The sequence below is a fragment of the Xiphophorus maculatus genome, chromosome 21 (assembly GCF_002775205.1).
Source record: "Xiphophorus maculatus strain JP 163 A chromosome 21, X_maculatus-5.0-male, whole genome shotgun sequence".
NCBI lineage: Eukaryota > Metazoa > Chordata > Actinopteri > Cyprinodontiformes > Poeciliidae > Xiphophorus > Xiphophorus maculatus.
This window is the reverse complement of record NC_036463.1, coordinates 13,121,297-13,144,333: the sequence shown is the minus strand read 5'-3', so window position 1 is coordinate 13,144,333 and position 23,037 is coordinate 13,121,297. Positions and strand designations below refer to the sequence as shown.

At 36.5% G+C, this 23,037-nt stretch overlaps 1 protein-coding gene across 2 annotated transcripts in view; it reads right to left on the bottom strand.

The window, feature by feature from the left end:
* sema5a (semaphorin 5A) overlaps positions 1–23,037 on the bottom strand; it is a 147,661-nt gene that overhangs the window by 85,293 nt on the left and 39,331 nt on the right. For both annotated transcript variants that reach the window (XR_002751996.1, XM_023326557.1), the window contains exons 3-4: positions 10,515–10,614; positions 8,824–8,869 (exon numbers count right to left, since the gene is read on the bottom strand). Coding sequence is in view for 1 of the 2 variants with exons in the window: in XM_023326557.1 (XP_023182325.1) it covers positions 8,824–8,869; positions 10,515–10,614 (146 nt within the window). In the remaining variant the exon portion in view is untranslated. The remainder of the gene's footprint in view (positions 1–8,823; positions 8,870–10,514; positions 10,615–23,037) is intronic.

Below are 23,037 nucleotides of genomic sequence, written 5' to 3'. Positions count from 1 at the left end.
CCAACTTCAGATCACATTAATGCGCCAACTTATTTCTCGTTGTTTGTGGAGTGATTATGTTATTTATCATCATTCAACACACTTCAGAGCGTATGTTGAGATCCCACCATTGTCTCACTGTGCCTTTAAGACATTAACTTTACAATTACTAAAAGAGATGACCATAAACCTGTAAGTGGGGGATGTATGCTGGCATCATTGACCACAAAAGCCACCTAATCTGGCAGTCCCGGCTCAAATGGTCCAAAGTACAGAATATAATCAAAGTAGCACAATGACTAGCAATGGGTCATTAAGAAACATTAAAATCTCATTAGCATGCTTTTGTTGAGATGCTGTGCTTCTAAAATGAAGTTGTCTTGTAATGAAATATGTGGAATGTGCTGTGGCTAAATCTTAATAATTATTGGTCATATCAGAAAGGTTTTTGAAAAGAGGATTTTTCTGTACCTTTTTGGCTGAAGAGAATAAAGAGAAAGAAAACAAAGGCAAGGAACTGAATTTAGCAGAAAGACAAAAGCGATGAGTTATCAGATAAAACACAGAAAGCAAGCTCTGTGTATACACCAATAATAATAATAAAAATAAAAATAATATTAATATTAATAAATAATAATAATAATAATAATAATAAAAATGCAGGTTTAACCCCATTACTGGATTTTATGCTGTTGAAATAGAAGCTTGCAATTTTTACCAGTTTGGCCACCTAGCCTGCATTATTCCTTCAGTTTAAAAAGTTTTCTAAAAAATCCCAGCAGATTCTATTGAGTCCCCAACTTGCAGCATTCACTCATGTAGTCACAGAGGACAACGACTTGCATTGTACCGTTGACTTTACAACAATCAGAGAAGAATGTACAAAAAAGAAACCATTTTCTTAAAGTGTCATGATAGATTTTAATAAACTGAGGTTTTCAAAATATTCTGAAACATATCAGAAAAGCTGCACATTCAGGACCTGTAGAACCTCAGTCAACTAAAACATGATAGACAGGCAATATTTTACACAGTTTTATATCCAGAGTATGAATTCTATTATCCAAATTGAGTTATTTTCATTAAAGGCATTATTAGTTGTGAGTTTGTGATTTTTACAAGTTGTATGAATTATTTATAGCAGAATTAAACTACACATAAGACTCAAGAATGCTATGTTTTTAAAGAGAAGGCTGCACTTAGCATATTTCATTATGACTTATAAAACACATACCATGAAGCATGTAAGATGTTTATGTCAATGATAAATGCTGCATACAAAAACAATGGTATGCAAAAAACTAAATATTACAGGGTTTAAATGGAATGCTATCTCCTCTATTTTTACTGCCAAACTTTTCTGTAAAAGTTGATGTGGCTAGATAAGTTACATGAAAGGTCAATGGTAGGGGCCAAGATTTACCGCAGTCCTGAGTTTAAATGATCACAGTCTTCTATCTAAGTAACTATCTAATGGAAATAATAATGGCTACTTAGTACTGTAACAACAAAAATGAATGTTTGATACACTGCTCACTGCTCATAACCTCTCAAAAGAATCATGCATCAAAGCCTGGAGCATGTAAAGTTATAAGTATTTATCAATGTTTTCTGAAAAAAACCCTGCTTCAGTTAATAGCATTGATTTTATCTATTACAACCCTGAGGCTCCACAAAAGTAGCACAAGAGTAGAAATTGAAACTAGTAGACTGAAGACAAGAGGATTAAATCACCCAAGTACATCCTTTTTTTCCTTTTGTTTTGGCTGGAGCACCAGTCCATCTACTAAGAGGCTCTTCTATGAATCCTCTTGAAGCTCTCAGGTGGCCACTCACTGGAGTGAAATAGTGCCCAAACAGGGAATTATCCACCAAAATGACAAAAAATATATATTTAGTAATTTTTGTGATTGTTTCATGATTGTGCATTTTATATATTAAAACCAACATATATTTTTTACAAACTGATAAAAATCTAGTAGAAAAATCATCAGATCGTGTTCCTTATTCAAGGTGAAAACGAAGAAAACCTTATCAAAGGATACTTTGAACTTTTATGGTCAGAATTACAGAATACATCTCACTCAATACAAGTGCATCAAAAAAAGTTTTATTTTTATTTTATTTTTTTTTAATAACCAGGAACTCCTTAGTGCTTTAAAATCTTTTCCAACAGATTGCTGATGATTCTGCCGCTGCATATGTTTCATCTGCTTGGCTAACAGAGTGGTTGGTTAAAGACTGGGTGATTATGTTACTGATCCTGTTGGTTGCCTCCCTGAATTTCTACAGAGAAGATTCATTCATTAAAAAATAATAGTCCAAACTCATTGTTTTATGCTACACTTGAACAATCGTTCTTCTGACAAACTGTGTGTGTAAGAGAGAGAAGTTGGTGCATCTTCTCTTGTTCCAGAGAAAATTAATAAAAATTCTTGATACGTTTGGATGTTCGATGGTCTGATGCTCTTTACTGTCCTTTGCAATGGATTTAGTCATCAGTGGTGGACCATTGTGCTCATTCCTCGCATATACTCACAAACTGAGGGGCCTATTGTCACCCAAAGGTGGGTGCATGAGAGAAAGAGGCAGAGTAGGCAGGGTTGAAGTTGAACAGAGGAAAGGACAGAAAAATAAAAAAAAATGGACAAACAGACAAAACAAGAAAGATTTCAAAGTAAAGTCCAGCCAGAAGAAGAAGAAGGGAGACTGTGTGGGCAGAGAATAGTGAGACAGAGGAGCAAGTGAGGAGCTGAATTCCAAACCAGCAGTTTCCAGACATGATACTGAATACACTTTGCATAAAGAGAGTCTAGAGAACAGACTCTCTGCTGACAGCTGTCTAGCTTTGTGAAATGACTGGCTGTGCTGCTCGGTGCGAGCGGGACAGGACGCTGAGAGGAAGAGCTGGACAAATCCTGTGGGGAGAATCTAATAAGGCTCATGACTACCTGATATTAACTTTTGATGTGGTCGCATCATATTTACCATTCATACTGATGTCTGCTGATGTAAGCTGCTGAAAGATTTATACATGAAATTGGTCTTGATGTTGCTTCTCAGCAAGCATGGAGGTCTGAGTCACTGCACTGTCATCAGAACAGCGCAAGTCAGTGTAGTTTTTCTCATCACCACACCGAATGACATCCCTCTTGCTTAAAGATGGCATCATTGTATTACTTAATGTGCTGGCATCTGTGGCTCCAGTTCTTATTCCCTTTATGTGACTAAGTTAGTGCTCATGTAATTGAATTAGCAATGTTTCCAAAGCAATGGAGGACAATTTCAGCTAGCTAATTATTATCAGGGCTAATTTTCTGGTTGACAAGTTGTACTCGCAAGAGACCAAACAATCATGCATAAAATCCATCATGTTAGAATACAAAGAACCTTTGTTCTTTTCGTTTATTCCAGTAAGACAATGCACAAGGAGGTTAAAAAATAAAGGGAGGCACAGTTTATATCTCTACAATATAAAAGTAACTGTTGCTAAGAAGAATATGCTATGGGTAGTATTTTATGTGCCAGTACAAGAGTACTGGCTGTGACGCCTGAAATCAATTTTCACTTTCCCCCTGAACAGAGTCACACTATTCTTGAGCTTATTTACCTAAGTGGTGCCACGCTGCTTCTATTGAAATTCAAGCTGTCATTTGCAAGTTTTGCATGAAACAAGCATGTTAATGTTGAAAGGCTACTCCACTGTTAATTAACAGAAACAGGAGCGTCTTAATAGAAGTGGACCGAAATTTTTGCTTGTTAAATGGAACCGGCTAGTTGGGAACTCAGAATCTTTCATTTTACAGCAAATGAAAGTACTAACCTCTGCACTCCTTTACATGGAAGTTGTTGATGTAGGAAGAAGACTCAAAACTATATTCAGTTTCACTGAGGTCTTTGAAAATGAAGACTGTGAAGGGCAGGCCAAGTATTTATTCAGAGTGCTACAAGGACAGCCACACTTTGGTGGATCTTGGTAATTTCATTGTATGGCATTTTGAACTGGCAGTAGGTGATTAAATTATTTAGTTTGCAGTTGTCGACTGGCCCTTAAGTCAGGAAATAAAATGAACATTTTTGGACTGTTGGGGAAAACCATGGCAACAGTATGTGAATGAACACTGCAATACAATGCGGTAAGGTAAATGGTTCCCCTTTGTGCTAAATGTACCTAAGAACCAAGCACTGCAATGGCTGCTAAAAGAACAAACCCTTCTGAAAAGGATTAGAAATCTGCCATAAATCAAGTGGGTTATTTGACAAAAAATGTGAACAAGTTATACAAAATGTCTTTGTTCAGACCCACATCACTTTATTAAAGTCGAGAATACAAAAAGCAACTTATAGGGTACTTCCTAAAAAGAAATCAGAATTTGATAGACTCAGTATGAGTAGGACAAAACTGTACAAAAAACAGATTTTGGAGAACATTGCATCTCTATAGTCCTTGAAGGTTAAAATGTTACATATATTTTTTTAAATGCAGCAACTTCTGATAAATAGTATGTGAGAAGTTGGCAGTCAGATGTTGACATAAGGCTCAGTGGTGCATCACATTGGCTTGACTGTGATTCACTCATGGCACAACAATGGGGGAAAAAAACCCAGAATTGATACACATGCTCAAGGTTAGTAATAGCTGATTTCCTGAAGCCGAGCAGAGCTGAAGGAGTTGAAAAGGGGTCTAAAGGACAAAACTGAACAGATTCAGAAAATAATATGATATTCAGCTGAGAGAAAAACTAAGGAAACTGTACTTTGGAAAGGTTTTTCTATTTTCCTTGGCAATGATATGTCTAAATGTTTTATCAGTTGAGCATCCTGCAGAGTTAAAATCTTTATTTTTCCCTTAAACAGCACAAGTTTGAAATATAAGCAAGCAGAAAAATATCCACATCAGTGAGGATGGGGGAGAGAAGTTGACAAGGAGAGGAAGGCCTTTTCAACTGTTCAGACATTGCTGAAACATAAGTAGTAGATATTGACTCCAATGAAGGCCATATAGAGCAGAGGCTGAGTCAAGTTTCAAGGCCTGACTCTTCCAACTTCAACCTTGTCTGCCATTCACTGTGAGTACATCCTAAATAATCTTGATTTTTTTTTATCATGTTAAATACTACCCTCTGCTTAAAATTCTCAGTGTACCTCTGCCTTGAAACTAGTCCATCAGAGTCTTTTTTCTTTCCAGCTGGACTGAACTCCTTCTACTCCAAGGACTTATTGATGCCATTTACTTTGGGGTAAATTTCAAAGGCATTCTGACAATAAAAATGTCCACAGACATCAACATAACATCAACTCTGTCTCTTCAGCTCTAATATCATTAGCATTTTATACTTTCTTTTTGTCCATTAGCAAGCAATGAGGATATTTATAGAAGAAATTATCATTGCTGGAGCTCAAATCTGATCCATTTACATTGTTGTGTGTTCTCTAATGCTCACAATAATTGCAGGCATATGTAGCATACCTCTATGCAAGTGAAAACATTTGTATTTGTTATATTTTCATACAGGTACAATTTTTTTATGCAGGTACAGTTCTGGTCAAAAGGATATCTCTGCACTCAATTAATTGACCGACTCTTAAAATGCTGGGGAAGTCCAAGGAACTCAGTGAAGATTGGGTAAGAGCACTGGTAAAACAACAGTACTAGCTTACAAGATGTTCTGATATAGCATTAATTATATGCTCTATAGCAAGACTGGAACCTGTCAAATTTAAATGAATTTCACATAGTTCCAGAGTGACAAGTCAAGAAAGCCTGGTCCAAAATCTGTGTACAGACAGCCCAAAGCTGTCTGCATAAAGATTTTATAGACAGCAGGATGTTTGTAGGAGTCAAGATTATATTTTCAAACCTAAGAAAACCCTATTAAATGTTAAGTTGTAGCATTTGGCTGTGGGGATGTTTTGCTGCCACTGTTGCTAGTACAGTGCACAAGGTATATGGTGCAGGACGCAGCTACTAGAAAAAGAAAAGACCGACCAATCTATCTCTCACAGTGGTACCAAATATCCCACACAAGAGTCGAAGCACGAGCAGAAATATAAATGGCCTAATGAATAAATCAATGCAATTAAAATACAGCAATTGATTTTAAAAAGAAGAATTTTACTTCATGTTTTATGATTTAATTGACATTAATTTTTATCCTTTCAGCTTAATTCCAACAAATTATTTTTCAAGCACATCATTTAAATTTTACTGTTTTTAAAAATATATTCTTTTGATTTTCTTCTTACTTATTGGTGCATTTGTTTCTCTTTAATTAATTAGTTTATTAATTAATTATTTTTCCCTTTGACAACTTCTTGTATTTTTCCATTTGTTCTTTTTACATTTGTCTGTCTCCTCTTTACCATATGCATTCCTGCCTCTCTATGTAAAAGATGAAGAAGGGTGTCTTAAGGCTTCAACTTCTGCCCATTGGTTGGTTAGCATCTCAGACACAACAAAGATGGTGACCTACGATGAGTTTATTAGTGAGCTGAAGCTTAGAAACTTCATTATAAAATTATGCTGTAAGTCCTGACTATTATTTTTTGTGTGGACGCTCAGACAGAACTTGTGTTTCAGTTAGCAGCAGTGGTGAACACAGATGTCGACCCTCAGGTTTTTCATAGTTTGGACGAAGCAGCCGGTTAAGTAGTCTTCCGATTGCAGCGTCCGGAGTCCTCCATAGGTGGTCCAGATGTTGCAAGGTAAGTTAAGGCTGATGTTTGTATTCTACACTCATCGGGAAAGAGAAAACTGAATGTCTTGCAACTCATTTGAATTCTGTTGCAATTGAAATGAACCTCTGGCAACTACCTGTGTTAAACTTTCTGTGCTGCCTCTTTCATTCTCTGAACCACAGTCCCTCGTAAATCTATTTGATCAATTGATGATTCAAGTGATGTGGGCAAAGCAAGAATATCAAAGGGGAAATTCATTTAAGGCTTTCATGCCAAGCAACAATTGGAATGAGGCAACAAAGTCTCTGTGCAATTAATCTGTCTTTTACATCAGAATAGCATAAAGGGAAAGAAAGGAAAAAAGACTTTAGGAGAAATGAATGGAAAAGAGCCACTTATTCTCTGCAAATTTCAGCAGTTGAACTTAGACTTCCCCTTGACTCTACAGTTCACCTCCAATAAAATGCAAACCAGGGACTTTATGCACAGGTCATCCTTAATTTGCCCAAGGCACTGGCAGGGATTACCGGATCCTATTCTTTTTCGGGGAATGCATCTTGGTGGTGAAGGGGTGATTGGCTCAGTGGAATCCCTTCGCTCATTCTTCAGCACCAGTCAAGCGCAGGATGAAACAGAGGAGGGAGAAGGATTATGAGTTTGAATGGGATAGAGCATCTTTAAAAAGCATCTGTGTCCCAGCAAGAGACCCCAAAAGGCAGACTCTGCATGAATCCTTGCCTCTCTGTTGGGGGGCTTTCTTGCTTTCTTCGTGCTCTCTCACTTCTTTTTCTAACAAAGCAGCCCCAGAACATGCTTTAAACGCCTTTCTGCCCAACAGATTCTTTCTTGCTTCGTACTTTGTCAAACTGATTTTCTCATTTTCCCCTTTAAATCATTTTTACATCAACAGGCCTCTATGTACATTTTTAAACTCCTTAATTTTAGTCATGATACTTTCCGTCCCTCTTTTGTCTGACCCCAATCTTCTCTTCAATTTACGAATTGGCAAATATAAAGTCTGGTCTAAATTAAAAATGTCTTGATGTTGCCACCTGAAAATTAAGTGATCACCATGTCAGTGATGATAAGGTAAGAGTGGGCTGCAAAATACTCAGCTTAGAATGAGCGATTTAAGTAGTCTAAAAGACAAAATAGAGATTACAAAAGATACCAAATGAAATTATTTAGAGAGGACAGAGGAATATACATGCATGAGCCATAGAAATGGGAAAATAAACTCTATTTAAAATTAAATTAAATTATGTTTATGGCTTTCACATTGTAGTTATGAACTTATGTTTCAGATCATAGAACCTTTTTCATTCACACAAGGATCCGAGTGAAAATAAAATAGAATCTAAAGTTTAATGTAGGAAACCAATCTGGATCTAGAGGTAGTACCTCAGACCTAATAACAATTTTTACTTCACTAATTTTAGTGATGTGAAATACTACGATTAATACTTTATATAACTCTTGAGGATTTTGGTTGTTTTTTTTTTAGTGGGAACACTCTTGTTTAGGTCGTACAATAGAATGCTTTACCCAACTTTGACTAGGCCACTAGATAACGCCTATTTCATTTCCTAAGGTGAACTAGCTGAATTATTGTCTTGTTGCTTAAAGTCTGCTGAAACCAAAAGTCACAAACTGATGGTCAAACAATCTTTAGGATTATCTGGTAGCATTGAAAATTTACTATTTCATTAATTCCTACAAGTTGTCCAAGTCCTGAAGCAACAAGGCAGCCCCAGACCACCACAGTACCAACACTATGTCTGACTATTGGTGATAAAAAGCCAAAACACTTTTTCACAGTACTATAATTTCATAAAAGCATCTTAAAATATAGATTTAGACAAAGAAAATATTTCTAGCACTTTCCCTCCCTTTGTGTCTCAACACAAGGCTGTGACAGCCACGTGCAACAGCACTCTTACATTTTGTGAAGTTGTTGTGACGTGTGAAACTCTAACTCATTTCACTGTGACAGCCTGAAGTTGTGGAAGCTGGCAGCATAGTGCAACTATCAACAAATGTTTGTCAAAAGCAGGTGGGATTTCGTTTTGCCACGAGAGTGAAATGAGCAGAGACAGCAAGGACAAATTTACTGGAAAAACCGAGTCAGGCAGTGGAGTCACAGAGAAGAAGAGAATTACGACTCACCTGGATCAATGTCAAGTCTTCAAGGTTGAGTCTGAAGAGATGATTTCTGTAGAAACAAGTAGGGAGATATAAATGCTTATTCGTTGCTAAAAGAAAATGTAATTTTCTTGATGGTGTATCTTTGGTATGTCTTGTGGCAGCATTTATTTGCAGTTAACCGGTTTCTTCCTCATTAGTAGCACAAATGTCTTCTAGAGGTCGGATAACCTTATGTTTCTAACATATTAACATTAAATTATAAATGACAATATGAAAGCCCAGGTCATTTATCTTCTAGTTTAGTTAAGGGGTTTGACTGGAGAGAAATATTATTGCAATGCCATGTTTAAGTGGCTAAATTTTGAGACATTCTGAAATAACTGCTGACTGAAATTCACAATTCGTTGAAAATAATACATGGTGAGGTTTTTATGGCTGTAATAATTCCATAAAACAAATGAGCAATGAGTGAGTTTATGAGACAGTATTCACCTTCTGTTTCTGGCAAGTATTTAGTATTAGTACTTTGTGTTTTTGACCATGGAACAACAGTTTAAAGGCTGAAACAAAAATCGCATGCCAAATCGTATTTCTGCTGAAAGGACGGTAATACGATTGCTAAGAACACCTAATAGAACACAACTTTTCTTTTTTTAAGTCACTTTTTTTAAACACTTTTTTGGGAAAATGTGCTCATGGGTAATGGGAGCAATCATTGCTTTTTGTAAATCAATGATCTATTTTCAGAGTTAGAATACACTTGCAAGCACATACACATAGCATACATATAAAATAGTTTTGCAAAGATCCATCAATCTCCCAAGGAGCAGCTATCAGAAAAGGTCTGTATGTGGCCATGGCGCCCCGTTTTACTATATTGATATTTACATCGATCCCACTTTTTCCCATTATCTCCCATACTTTGAACCCAGCCTGCTGCCATCAATCTTGGCGCATTACCCGCTACAGTTAGACACTTAGCAGGTGTCGAGGTGACAAGGAGAATTTCATCACATCTATTGTCTTTCACCTTTTCTTTTTTTTCCCTTTGAGTACTGTGAGGATGTAGAAACAGAACAGGCAAATTTGTCAAAGGAAACAAGTGTGTTAAAACATGTTTGCAAAGAACCTTTTTAAAGCACTCAGTTACAGCTTTACAGATTGAACTGCTCTATATTCAAATGCAACTGTCAAATCTTTCTTTTACAACGAATGTAAATGCAGAAAAATACTGCATTAAGTGACAGATATATTGCAAAAGGAAAACGCAGATCAACTACACTCCCACTTGGTTTATCTAAAACTTTAACTAAAACCCCAAACCAACTTTTTACCCTCAATTTAATAGGTCATATTGAATGAATGTGGTATTACTCATTCAGTTTTACAGTCTATTTTCCTACAAAGGTAAACACATAATGGAAAATGTTGCGTCCCCATAACATAAGCAATAAGTGCATCCATACACACCAACAGAGACATATCTGGCTAAGCTTCAAGAAGACAATGAAGTTCATCCTCCGAAGCAATTTTTCTTTGGCCTCTGAAGGGATGTATACAGAAACTGATCATTACTCATGCAATGCTGCAGCAAACACTGAGAAATGAAACGAGGCACAATCAAATAAAAGGCAAGAAAAGAAATATAGAAAGAGGGAGCCAAGTGGAAGCAAAAAAGAGAATTAAGAAAAGCAATAATAGATGCCAGTTACCTGGCACCAACGATCAGTTCATTCTGGCCAGGGTCGAAGGTCAGCTGTGAATAATCCACTGTGCCCTCTGCTTTGAACCTGAAAATCCATGGCTCCATCTCTGCAAAAAAAAAAATAAACACCAGAGGACACAAAACTTTGAGCTTATCAGAACAGCTTTGCCTGCAGATGAAAGTACAAGCTCAGTTTAAAATGTTCACAACCTTCAAAAGTTTGGCCCTTAAGACCAAAAAGCTTAAATCGTCAACTTCGTCTTTTTAATGTTAATAATTCAAATTGAAAACGAGACAACTTTCCTAATGTACAGATAATAAAGTCTTCTTTGCTATTCAGTTTTAACTATTTAAAATGACTTAGTCATTTAGAATGACTATTGAACTCACATCCCTTCTCAAGAGAGACAGAGAAATCAGCTAGTGACATCTTGTACAATTACCAGTTTGAGTGACTCTGACCTACGACTTGTCAGGCCAAAGTGCGACTTGGTCAACCATGCTCTCTGAAGCTGTGAAGGTGAAGGAAAGTCACCTCAAAGTAAGCTGATTTCAGTGTGGTAGGTGGTCGTCATTTCTCTCCTTTGCCATTATATGTTGCTACAAAAAAGGCACCGTGTGCCACGGGATGTCAAGTTATACCTGCCCTTGCAAAGTGTAAGTAAGTTGGCAAAGCTTCAGCAGATAACACTGAGGCTGAGTGTACTACAACTGAGTTACTGTGTTTTAATCTTTTAAGCTTTTAACCTCTCTGTTTAGGAGAGTGCTGGGTATGGAAATCTTGGCAACGTTTTAGAATTCTCAAAGGTAATAGTCTACATTTTCAAGAAAAACACAGAAACTAATGATTACATTTAGGATTGCTTTGTGCAAATGGTATATGTTAACGACCATGTAGAATACTTGAAGAAATTAAAGCCTTGCTCTGCTTCACCTACTAATACAATAATTAACAGCTATTAGCTTTTTACTTTGTATTAGGGGAACACAGAAAATGTATTGCTCCTCAGCCCTATAGAAATCAATTCTACTTTGGTTCACAAAAATCAATCTATTCCATGTCTAAAACACAGATTCAGCTAAATAGATGCAACTAAGTTAGCCAAAAACAGAGTTAGCTCTTCCTGTATGACATCTGTGTACTCCAAGGGTTGCTTATAATAGACTGAGCTAATTAGTAAAACAAACATCATGTCACTTTCACAAAATAATACCTTGTATTGGCTACATTTTAAATCAGAATTAGCACAACTGCTGTATAACACAATATAGTGTGTCAGCGCCCAATCCATTAACCCATAACCAATCTAATCAAACAACAAGGAGGGGCTGTCTACCATCTGGTTACTCCATAGGTTTAGTCAAACAGTCATGGTCGGTCGCTGTCACAATATCCACTCTCAGTATTACTTACACCTGAAACCTAGTATAGGTAACTTACTCGGGATAAGAATTTATAAATACATTGCATGAGAAACGTCAGGAAATGTTTTTATTAGTCATTGTAATGACTTTGAAAAACTCATATCTACATTTTCAAACTATGTGCAGACAATGCTGTTCAGAGGCATCTTTCTTTTATATACCAGAAGCTCTCATTCAGGGCCAGACATAGGGAGAGGACAGCTTGAACATCCTCCCCGAAACACATTATCTGCTTCTTCAGGCACACCTGTCAGACAGCGTTTCAAACACTCTCTCCCTCGACTGCATTAAAAGCGAGCACTTCCAGTTTCAGTGACAAACGTGGGATTTCTGAGCGGTTCAAAACGAAGACAAGCAGCAGGAAAAAAAGAGAAAAGAGGATCCTCCAAAGAACATCTGCCGCCTCCAACTCGCGTAACGGGACCGAACCCTGGCTCTCATAACAAAACAATATAATCTGCTGAGAGACGGCGCCATGTATGCAAAGGCACATCCCCTTGCTATCTTTCAAGTCTCCAGTGAACAGTACAAAAACATGACAGAGAAGAAAGTGCTAAGTATCAACCTAATAAATTTTAATTAGCCACGGTGTAATAAATATAGGAGGTCACGATCATCCTTCTCCCTAAAGATTCCTACTAAGAGACATTGCTCTTCTGATTTTATAGGGAGACACTAAGTTTTAGATGTGCAAATCCTTTTACTCTACTGGGCTTTTTTTATTCCATAGGGAAGATCCTCAGCATACAAATATAGCTGTGACAACCCTCCAGAGGGGGAAATGGTACTTGACGAGCCCCAGCTTCTCCCCATAAATCTCCCAGACTCACTAGGGGGGAACTTGCTAGGTGCTGAAGTGTGTCTGCGTGTTTGTCTGTCTGACTCTGTGTAATGCTTTACACAAGTATTTTTACCCAATGAACTTTTTCAAATCTTGACACTTTGTAACACTAGACTTCTACATATTTTGTAGTGAATCTATGATAAAAAAAAACAAACAAAAAAACATGAAGCAGTACATATTTGTCAGGTGTAAGAAAAAAATGATATTTTTTTTAAACTATATAATGTGTGTCAAGTTCTGTTAGGTTTAATTTACTGTGCGATCCCCACTTGAAAAGGATAGGTCTCTACTGTGGAACATAACTGGATTTCACTCAAGGAGTCTTCATTTTAGTTAGTCCATCTTTCTTTTCATAATTTTTGTAGTCCAACCACATAGGTGAAAAAACTCAAAACAGAAACACATCTATTACAATCTGAAATTAACAAGATAAATTTCCACCCCTTTAAACCATTTAATCCTAAACTATAATAAGTAGCAAATGTTTTAAAATAAAATTCAACGCCAATAAATAACTTAGCATATTTAACAACATTTAATTTCATAGTCAAACATCCTAACCAACAATTTTTTTTCACTTTCTACTTCAACCAATAAACACCAAGTGTATTGTCTTTTTTTTTTCTTTTCAATAATATTAACTCTCAAACAATCAATCCAAGTCCATGTTTATAAGCAACAGTATTTTAAGCTTACCGGCTGTCCTTCACAGTTTTTTTTTTAGAAACTTTGGCACAGTTTCAATTTACGTGCTACCAGGATTGTTTGCTTTCATGCTGTGGCACTTCAAAAAACAGGAGCAATGGTCAGTCACCCCTTAAGTATCTACACTCTGATTGGTAGGAGATTGAATCCACCTGGTTCTCATCACTCCAGCAGAGAAGAAAGATGCAGCAGAGGGGTTTGGCAAAGGGGAGTGGCTTGCTGGCAGTTTGTCAGAACAATGTGCATTTGTATTCAATGCATACAATGCTGCCCAAATCTTTTGACAGTAGCATTTCACAAATATGTCCTTTGTCGAAGAGTGACTTTGAGAGTTTGGACAACTATTGACTGAAATTTGTGCCTATTATTTTCCTGCAAAATAGTTCAAATTCAGTAAGACTGGATGGAGAACATGTGCAAACAGCAACTGTAAAGTTCAGGTTTTTTTAATTGGAAGAAAATGTCAATTTTGAACTTTGACAGGGGCATAAATGAATATGCTTTGAACTTATCCACCTCATTTTCAGTCACCATGTATAGGGTCACTGTCTGTCAAAAGGTCTTTTAGTGTTTTGAAGGCCCTAGCAGGTTTTCTTACAACATAGTTCTGTCAAACAATAAACACATTCTGCATGTTTATTGTTTACTACATGGCTTGTGGCAACCTTGATAAAGGTCATTTTATAATAATATATAATATAATATATTTTCTGCCTAACGTTTATGTCATCTGGGCAATTCACTCATTGTTAATATCCAGCCTGTCAGTTTCAATTGAGCATGTCATGCTTTTTTCCATGAGTGGCTGAAAAACTTAAGCAACTTTTAAAAACGATTGGTTGCCCCGGATATTATTTGGCGGTATTTTAGTAAAGTGGGCAGAGAGTAGATTAATCCCACACGTTCATATTTTTAATTTCATATTAGAAAAAAATATTTTCCCACCACCCACATAAAATTTCAATAAAATGCATCTATGTTTGTGTTTATAATGTGACAAAATACAGAAATATCACATTATGATTATTTTTCTGATTTACTGCATGTGACTAAAACACAAAGACAGCAAATCTGTTAGTTTAAAAAAAAAAGTGGGGCCTAAAGCTTGAAATTCACAACAACCTTCAAAGGATTGATGGCCTTTGTGACGAGGCCAAGGAAGCATTAATAAACATTCATAACCAGAATGGAGAGGCCCTCCCAAGGCTGCACAGCTGAGTATACAGAGCTTTCTATAGTCACATTCATTGGGGTTAATCTGATTATACATGGTTCAACTGCTGGACTTCTGAAGTGTGGCAGAATTAGAAACATGCTTTTCCAAAACCATCTTTTAAGTAGTTTTAATTATTTCTCTTGGACAGAATTTATCAAACATAATATTCCAGTGGAAATGAAACTGTAGGGCAACTCTCCCAGACAGTGGGTCCCATCTCCCTTACCAAATTTCATTTCTACTTTGCATGTTACATGGATTCACATCATCTGCATGGTTAAATGCATGTGATAATGTAATCCCATCACATCCATGACAGTGAAGGAGCTCAATGAATCAAGGGACTGGCTGCTGAGAAGATGAAGGCGTGATCCCGTGCAGATGCATGAACACACACGCGCACACACACACGGATTAGGATGAATACTAACAGTGCAGCAAGGTTTCTGAGCCAACATGAAACCAGCGACCCCCGTCCGCTCCCCCCTTTTCTTGGTCCCGGCTCATCCCTTAAGCCCTGTGTCTCCCACCTCCTCACAACAAAACCGCCCATCACTCACATACCATTTGTAATTCTTCACTCTGACACAGAACCTGAGACAAAGACACAGTGACAGGGTACATAAATATTTACAGCATGCATCAAAAGACATGCCAGTCTTCAGTCTGGCAGCCTTCAAAGTTATGGCATCATTGGCAACATGTGGAACCAATTCTGAAACATGAATGGATTTTCTATGTGTGGTGTTAATACCACGTGGCAGTACAAGGCTATTTACTTTTTATGTGGCCCGATGGTTATTTGGATTCGCAGGAATGGCAACCATTTGTTCAAACTGTTGTGGGGGAAAGAGTGGACAAAAAAAAAAACAACAAAAAAAAGACTGTTTGGTTTGAATAAATCAAAAATAATGTCACTTTAAATGTCATGCACACATCTGAACTCTTGTTAATAATATGTCAGGCAAAGAAAAGCAAACAGTTTTCACAGATAGAAAATCACATCTCTGGAGCGTGGTTGGGCATAAAATGAATGAATGAATCATGCAAAACTAACATCTATGAAGCCAAATTAGATCTAAAGGCTTTTTAATGTATATTTAAGTTTAAAGGCTTAAAATGACAACTAAATTCTGTTTGGCCTCTTGATAACCTGACTGAGGATTTTCCCTTTGTTCAGTTATTTAATATACTTTTTGAATAATTTAAATTCAAAACATAATATGCGAGGAAAACATTGGTAGAGTGACAAAATCAATAATATACCTCGCTGCCTGTTTAACTGTGTATTTTAACAACTAACATTTGTTTAAAATAGTCTCCATAGCTGCAACCCCATTGATCCACAAACATATAAAACAATCTATCAGTATACAAAGAAATGTTTTAGTATCCTGGCAACTCTTGTTTTGTCTTTATGCTATGTCAGTTGTCATATCATCAAGGTCTTCAGCACCTTCAGCATATTTGTCCCTCCCATCATCCTCAGGTCGGCCATGACGACATTTAGCAAATCTCATCATTACTTTACTCTAGGAAATTCAAAGACACTTTAACTATTATCAACATTTGGCATGGAACATCAGCTTTACAAAACAAAAATAAATAAACTGGAACAAAGAATTGAACCAATCAACAAAAAACAGTTGTTTTGTGACAATGAAGGTGAAGCTCCAAAGAATAACTTTTACTGAAAAAAACAGATTTTCAAGAAAAACTAAGGTACAAGCCGGATACAAATGTCAGAGCTATAGATTTGTGTTGTTTGCTCTCATGAAAAGCAAAATAATTGCAATTTCCACCCAATATAAAAACATAATAATATTAGACTGAATTGTTTATTGATGTTGTGTTTTCAATAACATCAGCATCTTTATTCAAACAAAAGCGCAGGTAGTGTTATGAAATGCTTTCTTCACTTTGACAAGCAGTTTTTCTTTTTTAATAAGTTGTTGGAGTTTTGGTCCAACAAAATCACATTTGATTGAAGAAGAGTAGAAAATTTTGAAACAATAAATAGTTGGCTGGGTAATGTTTGTAAATATCTATATAATATATCAATGTCAAGAGATTTCACACCATAGATTATGTTCAATTAGCCAAGGCCAAGTCTAGTTTCCATCAAAACAAGAAAGACATTATCTTAGTTTTAGGGATAAATATATAAGATGGTGCAGAACATTTAATGCAATGCCTAAAACTTAATTTATTTAGGTATTTGAGGTGCCAGATAAGTATTGTCAAACTTTTTCATAAAAAGATAGCAAATACAAAAAATACCAATTTTATTTTGTCATTTTTAACCAGCAAATACAGAAGTATGTAATCAGTACCTACAGAGATAAAAAAAAAAAGATGAATAGTTGTCCAGTGTCACAACCACTATGCATCAAAAGTTTAATGTCTGCCTTTAGTTTTCAAAGACGTTTAATTCCACAAATATAGAAAAGTATCAATTTGCTCCACTTGCATCTTGTCATCGTTTCAAATAAAACTTGGCTGGAGGCTTCTTTTGGTTTTAGGAATCAACCTCAAAGACCTTGGATGCCTTTAAATTTAAATGAATCATCCCCAAATGCCTAATTAAAGCATCCCTGATGCTAGCTGCAGCTTGTTGCATTTATGAATGCTGTGAGCCCATTTGTTTATTCTCTCATCTTTCTAAGGAAGTGTTTGTTGTTCAGGGAAGATAAAAAAAGAACTGAGCTTGTTGCATGGCTGTAAAACAAGTCCGCCCATCACACTTCTGAGAGATATGGTCCTTAGCATGGCTTGTAAAGGCATTGTTTATACCTCACTTTATACCCTTTAAAAGCCTTCAAGCCTAGAGGTAGGAACACTTGCTAAAATAATACTTCTACTTTACAATAGGAGGTGGAATAACAATGTAAATGGATTTTGTCAAAAGGCTTCTTCCAAAGCATACCCAGTCAGATCTTCAAATAAGTGGCACATATTTACATTGGAGCCCAACTGAGACAATATTCAGCTCTGTTTTTAGTAAAGTGGAGAAACTATATATTTTGAGTAAACATTTGGACTACTGCTGTTGAACCGTACAGTGAACTTTCCTTTCTGAAACCCTACATTTCTGAAACCGCCATACAAAGCAAAAAGCAGTCTTTATACTGCACCATCCTCACACCACAGTTACATTTCTCTCAGCCAAGTGTTGTGCCAAGTCAGAAAACCACTGGCCCGAGTGGGGTCAAGCCCATGTGAGGCACACCCTTCTACTGTCAGGCCACAATCACACAGATGAGAAAAATGTTGTCACTGGAAGCCACTTGGACAAACCTTGACCTTGGCATCTGATGATGGGAACAACCACTCTTTAAAGAAAGCTGCCAATGTGCATTTTTATTTTCTATGGGTTTTTTTTTTCAGATTAGGAGGAAATGATTCTTTTCTCAAGTTTTTCTTTTAGTAAGTCTTTTTTTTCAGAGAACAAATTTTGTACAAATATTCCACATGAATTTATTCATGACAACTTCAAATCCAAGCATCAGATTTGAATTTGAGTTTACAGATTTTTTATGTCACAATTTTACTGTTTATCAGAGTTAAATATACAGATATTTGTTACAGTGTATATTTCACCTACTTGATTTCTTTAGCTTTTAAAAAGTTATCCTCCTCCATAATGGTTTTTCAGCTTTTTATGAGAAACATATAAGTTGACTTCTACTGCAAAACTGCAAATATCTTAAGCCCTTATCTTAAACCCCTTTGAGGTTAACAAATGAAACTGGTCCAACTGCAAAAAAAAACAGTTCAATGATGGTGCCGCAAACATGGCTTTAAATCCCCGTAGTTCCATACTGAAGTGTTGTGAAAATTGTGTGAAAATGTTACTGTTTAAAAACTGTGATTTTTGCCATCTGTAACTGGGCAATAAGGAGCTAATACACAGCAGGAGTTATGCAGAGATGGTTTTTGATCATGAGGATGTTTTTTTGATCATGATCATGCTTTCATGTCCAGGAAGGCATGATCTACAAGGCAGCAAATTTCAAGAAATGAAAATTGTCACATGTAACCTTGTTTTAGTTGCATGTATGGTCAATAAAGAAGGGAATTTTGTGCACAGCTCTGAAAAAAAACATCCTAATGTTTTATTTTAGCTTACAATCACACAAATATTTCAAAAGTAAAATTTTCACAACTCTTAAGACATTAGCAAAAAGCACTCTGTGTATAGATTCTTACTACAAGTCTCTGACCAAGTCTCAAAATATATTTGTCTTTGTCTCCAAACAAGATAATGTTTGTCTGGGCAGACTGGTCGCATTTGGTTACTGTGCTCCATAGGGTTACTTTAATGCATTTGTAGTCCTCCCAGCTTGGCCAGCAGAGAATCATGGCAGCCTCACACTGCACATTTCCAACAACAAAGGATTACAATACATTATATGGAGCACAATGACTCACAAAGAAGAATAATGGGTTTAACGAGTGGTTTTCTCTCCCTCACACAGAGACTCTGCATACGTATAATTATTCCCGCCTATGTTTATCCCTGGATATTCCGTAATGACTCAACTTATTGTGCTTTCACTACAAAAATCATGGAGCTACAACTCTAGTCTTTGAAAACAGTCTGTGACCTAATTACTGAGACCAATCTTTAAGAAGAGCATAGCTACTTTGAAAAAAGTTGTTTAATGTAAGATTTAATAGATAATTGAGGAGGCAGCGGTAAGGTAACTTGAAGTCAGAAGTCTATTTGTTTATAATGTGAGAGTAAATATGATTGAGATATGTGGAAAAGATTCATAGGAAAAGAACAGAACAATATAAAATAAGTCAAAAATGTATTTTTCCTGTCTTTAGAAAAGTGAAAAAGGAAAGAGAAAACATTACAGGAAGGGGAGTATGCATTCAAAAGATCTTGTTTTAACCAATTAAAAGGTACTTACTGTTGATCAAGTAAGTATTAAAAACTTCAATGTTTTTCTTTAATATTTCTAATGGGGCAATTATAAAATTGCCCCATTAGACTGTTTTGTTCAAAAAATGGAATGACAAAAGGTAGTTTTCAACACTCTTACAGATTATATTAAACCCTTTGTGGAAAGGCCTTTCTTGGCAATAGCAACATTAAACTGTTCCTACAATGGAGAAACTAATCACATGCATTGCTCACCTGTTCTCACACAAACTCTCTTCAAATCTAAAAGGTTCTGTGGGTTATTTTTATGCAGTCTGATCTTCATAGATTTGCAAATGGATACAAGTCAAGCATTTAACTGGGCCATTCTACAAGATTTGCTTCCATTCTAAAAGCCAGTTAAGAGTTTCCTTGGCTTTGTGTACCAGGAATACTGTCTTGCTTGGAAATCCAATCTAGTTTTGTTTTCAGATTTTTATCAAATATGTCCACACCAGGATGTTCCCACTTGTGAAATTCCCTTTTAGCATGGTGGTTCTGGTTTGATGTGCAACAGAACCATCATTTCTTCCAACAATGTGTTCAATGACATCAAAAGTATTCAGATTTAGACTTTTATGTCCAGACTATTTTCCATTATTTTACTGGCTTGTCCAAAGCTTATGAGTCAAAAATCAATTTTTACAAGTCAGTCCCTTATTAGAAACAAATTTAATTATTTGTTTCTAAATGATTACATTGTAGAACATTTCTCTTCTACAGTAGGCCCTGTGAAGCATGTCTGAGCACTAATGGAAATATCACCCTTTTTTTAAATAAGTGTTCCTAAGGCACTAAACCATGAGGGCTTAATGTGCCAATCTAGTGCATTAGAGATCACAAACTCACTGACCAATGCTGACCGTTGAGCCGGTAACTGCACCTAACACAATGCTGGACTGTATCACATTAGCCGGGCAGTTAGTTATAATCATTGCCACTCGGTTGGCAAAGAGAGTAGAGTACCACTTCGGCTCTAACAATAAAGTGACAGAGACAGGCAAGACAAACAGAAGTGGAGATGAAACAGGGTTCCAGCAGAGAGTGCTTATGTCCACGATGACGATGGTTATATTTTGCATCGGTTTGAGTCACGTGACCTTGGCTGTACAATTATGGTTCTGGGTTCTGCTGCACTGAAAGCAGCTCAATGACATTTTACTACTTTGCTGTGAGTAGACAGGACTCTATTGATTGCCACCAGAACTGTTTGTCGACTGAGTCTTACTGCATTTCATTAGAGTTAAGCGGTTCAATTGCAGTGTAAGATGAGGGGTAGAGAGAATGAAGCCTTATGCAGTCTCTAAAAAATGCAGCACAATGTGGAGACAGTTCAGAAAGAAGAATGAATTTGCACTTTGTCTCTAAAGGAAACATTTCAGTTCAAGTCAAATCTATTTGTGTAGCACATTTCAGGAAAAAGGCAGTTCAAAATGATTTACATGATAAAACAACATAAGACAAGAACCAATTTTGAAACAAGCAACAAACATTACGTTTTGTCAAATGCCTTCATCAAAATCATCAAGAATAATTACCACCAAATATATCAATCAATGTTCCAGTTGTTATTACTTAAGGGAAACTCTAAGCAGGTGCATTTTTGCCTTTATTTACAGGATCTCACTGTTTTGGATGCTTTGGAAATCCGACTCAGCTCTCCAACTGCTTTAATAATACGTCATGGTCAACAGTGTTGAAAGCTGTGCTGAGGTCCAACAGAACCAGCGCTGTGGTTCTCCCACAGTCCATATTTATGTGGATAGCACTGAACACTTTGACAAGGAAAGTCTTAGTACAGTGGTGAGAATGGGAACTGGACTGAAAGACTTCAAAGCAGTTTGTTATTGTTAAGAAACTACGGTGGCCGACAGGTGCAAATGCGCAGCAAAAGAGAAACATGCAAACAAAAACAAAAAAAACGCGCACAAATTAAATGCGGCAAGCAAAAAGCAAATAAAATGCAGCAAACAAAAAGAGAGACGCAAACAAAAAAGAAGACACCCCCGAATGAAATGCAGCAAACAAAAAGTGTTGAAAACGGAAGTGCTCCAGACCAATAGGGGGAGTCAAAGAAAAATAGTATTCATTTCTATGGGACCAGATGCAAGATTCAGAGAAATACCTTTACTTTCTTTCAAATTTCTTTCTCTGAATCTTGCATCTGGTCCCATAGAAATGAATACTATTTTCTTTGACTCCCCCTAGTGGTCTGGAGCACTTCCGTTTTCAACATTTTTTGTTTGCTGCATTTCATTCGGGGGTGTCTTCTTTTTTGTTTGCATCTCTCTTTTTGTTTGCTGCATTTCATTCAGGGGTGTCTTCTTTTTTGCTTGCGTCTCTCTTTTTGTTTGCTGCATTTCATTCAGGGGTGTCTTCTTTTTTGTTTGCGTCTCTCTTTTTGTTTGCTGCATTTTATTCGCTTTTTGCTTGCCGCATTTAATTTGTGCGCGTGTTTTTTTTGTTTGTTTGCATGTTTTCTCTTTTGCTGCGCATTTGCACCTGTCGGCCACCGTAAGAAACTATTTAGCTGTTGAACCACAGCTTTTTCAATCATTTTGCGGAGGAATGGAAAGCTGGAAACTGGCCTATAGTTCTGTTATTTATTTATTTTTTTATTAAAGATGATTGTTTTTTTTTATAAAAACGTCTAAGGTACTGCAGTTCCTACCTGCCACAGTTATGGTCAGTATTCATGATTCAACAATAAGAAAGAAAGTCTAGGTAAAAATAGCCTCCATGGGAGGATTCCAAGGCCAAAACCACTGCTGACCAAAAAGCACATAACTTTTCCCAAGCCTTTTGGGAAAATATTCTGTCAACTACTGTAGCAAGATGACAAAGTAACTTTCTGAAAGGTGTGTGTCATCACATCTGACCTAAAACTAACAGAGCATTTCAGAAACAGACCATACTGACAGTCAACCATATGCTGATAAAATGAATATCTGCATAGTTTAAGATTAAACTATTTTATTTTTGGGTCGTTGCTTGAACATTTGAGCAGCACTTTCATTAATGATGTAGTCTAAAATATAAATTGGGTCACTAAGAAGCAAAGCTTATGTCTGTCAAACTCTGTGGCAGTCTCGCTTAGTATGAGGTCAATATATGTATGGTACAGTATTGGATGAAAAGGCAATAGAGGAGAGCTATTTACTTTAATCCACATGTATTTATATGCCAATAAAGGGCAAGGTAAATACTCAATAGGGCAATGGGGATTTAAGAATGATCTTTAGGCAGGAGGGGAAATCTTTGGGATACAAAATTTCCTTTCAAAGTATTACCATTATGTTGCAATGTCCAATTTTGCAGATTGCTGAACTCCATCCATCCATCCATCCATCCATCCATCCATCCATCCATCCATCCATCCATCCATCCATCCATCCATCCATCCATCCATC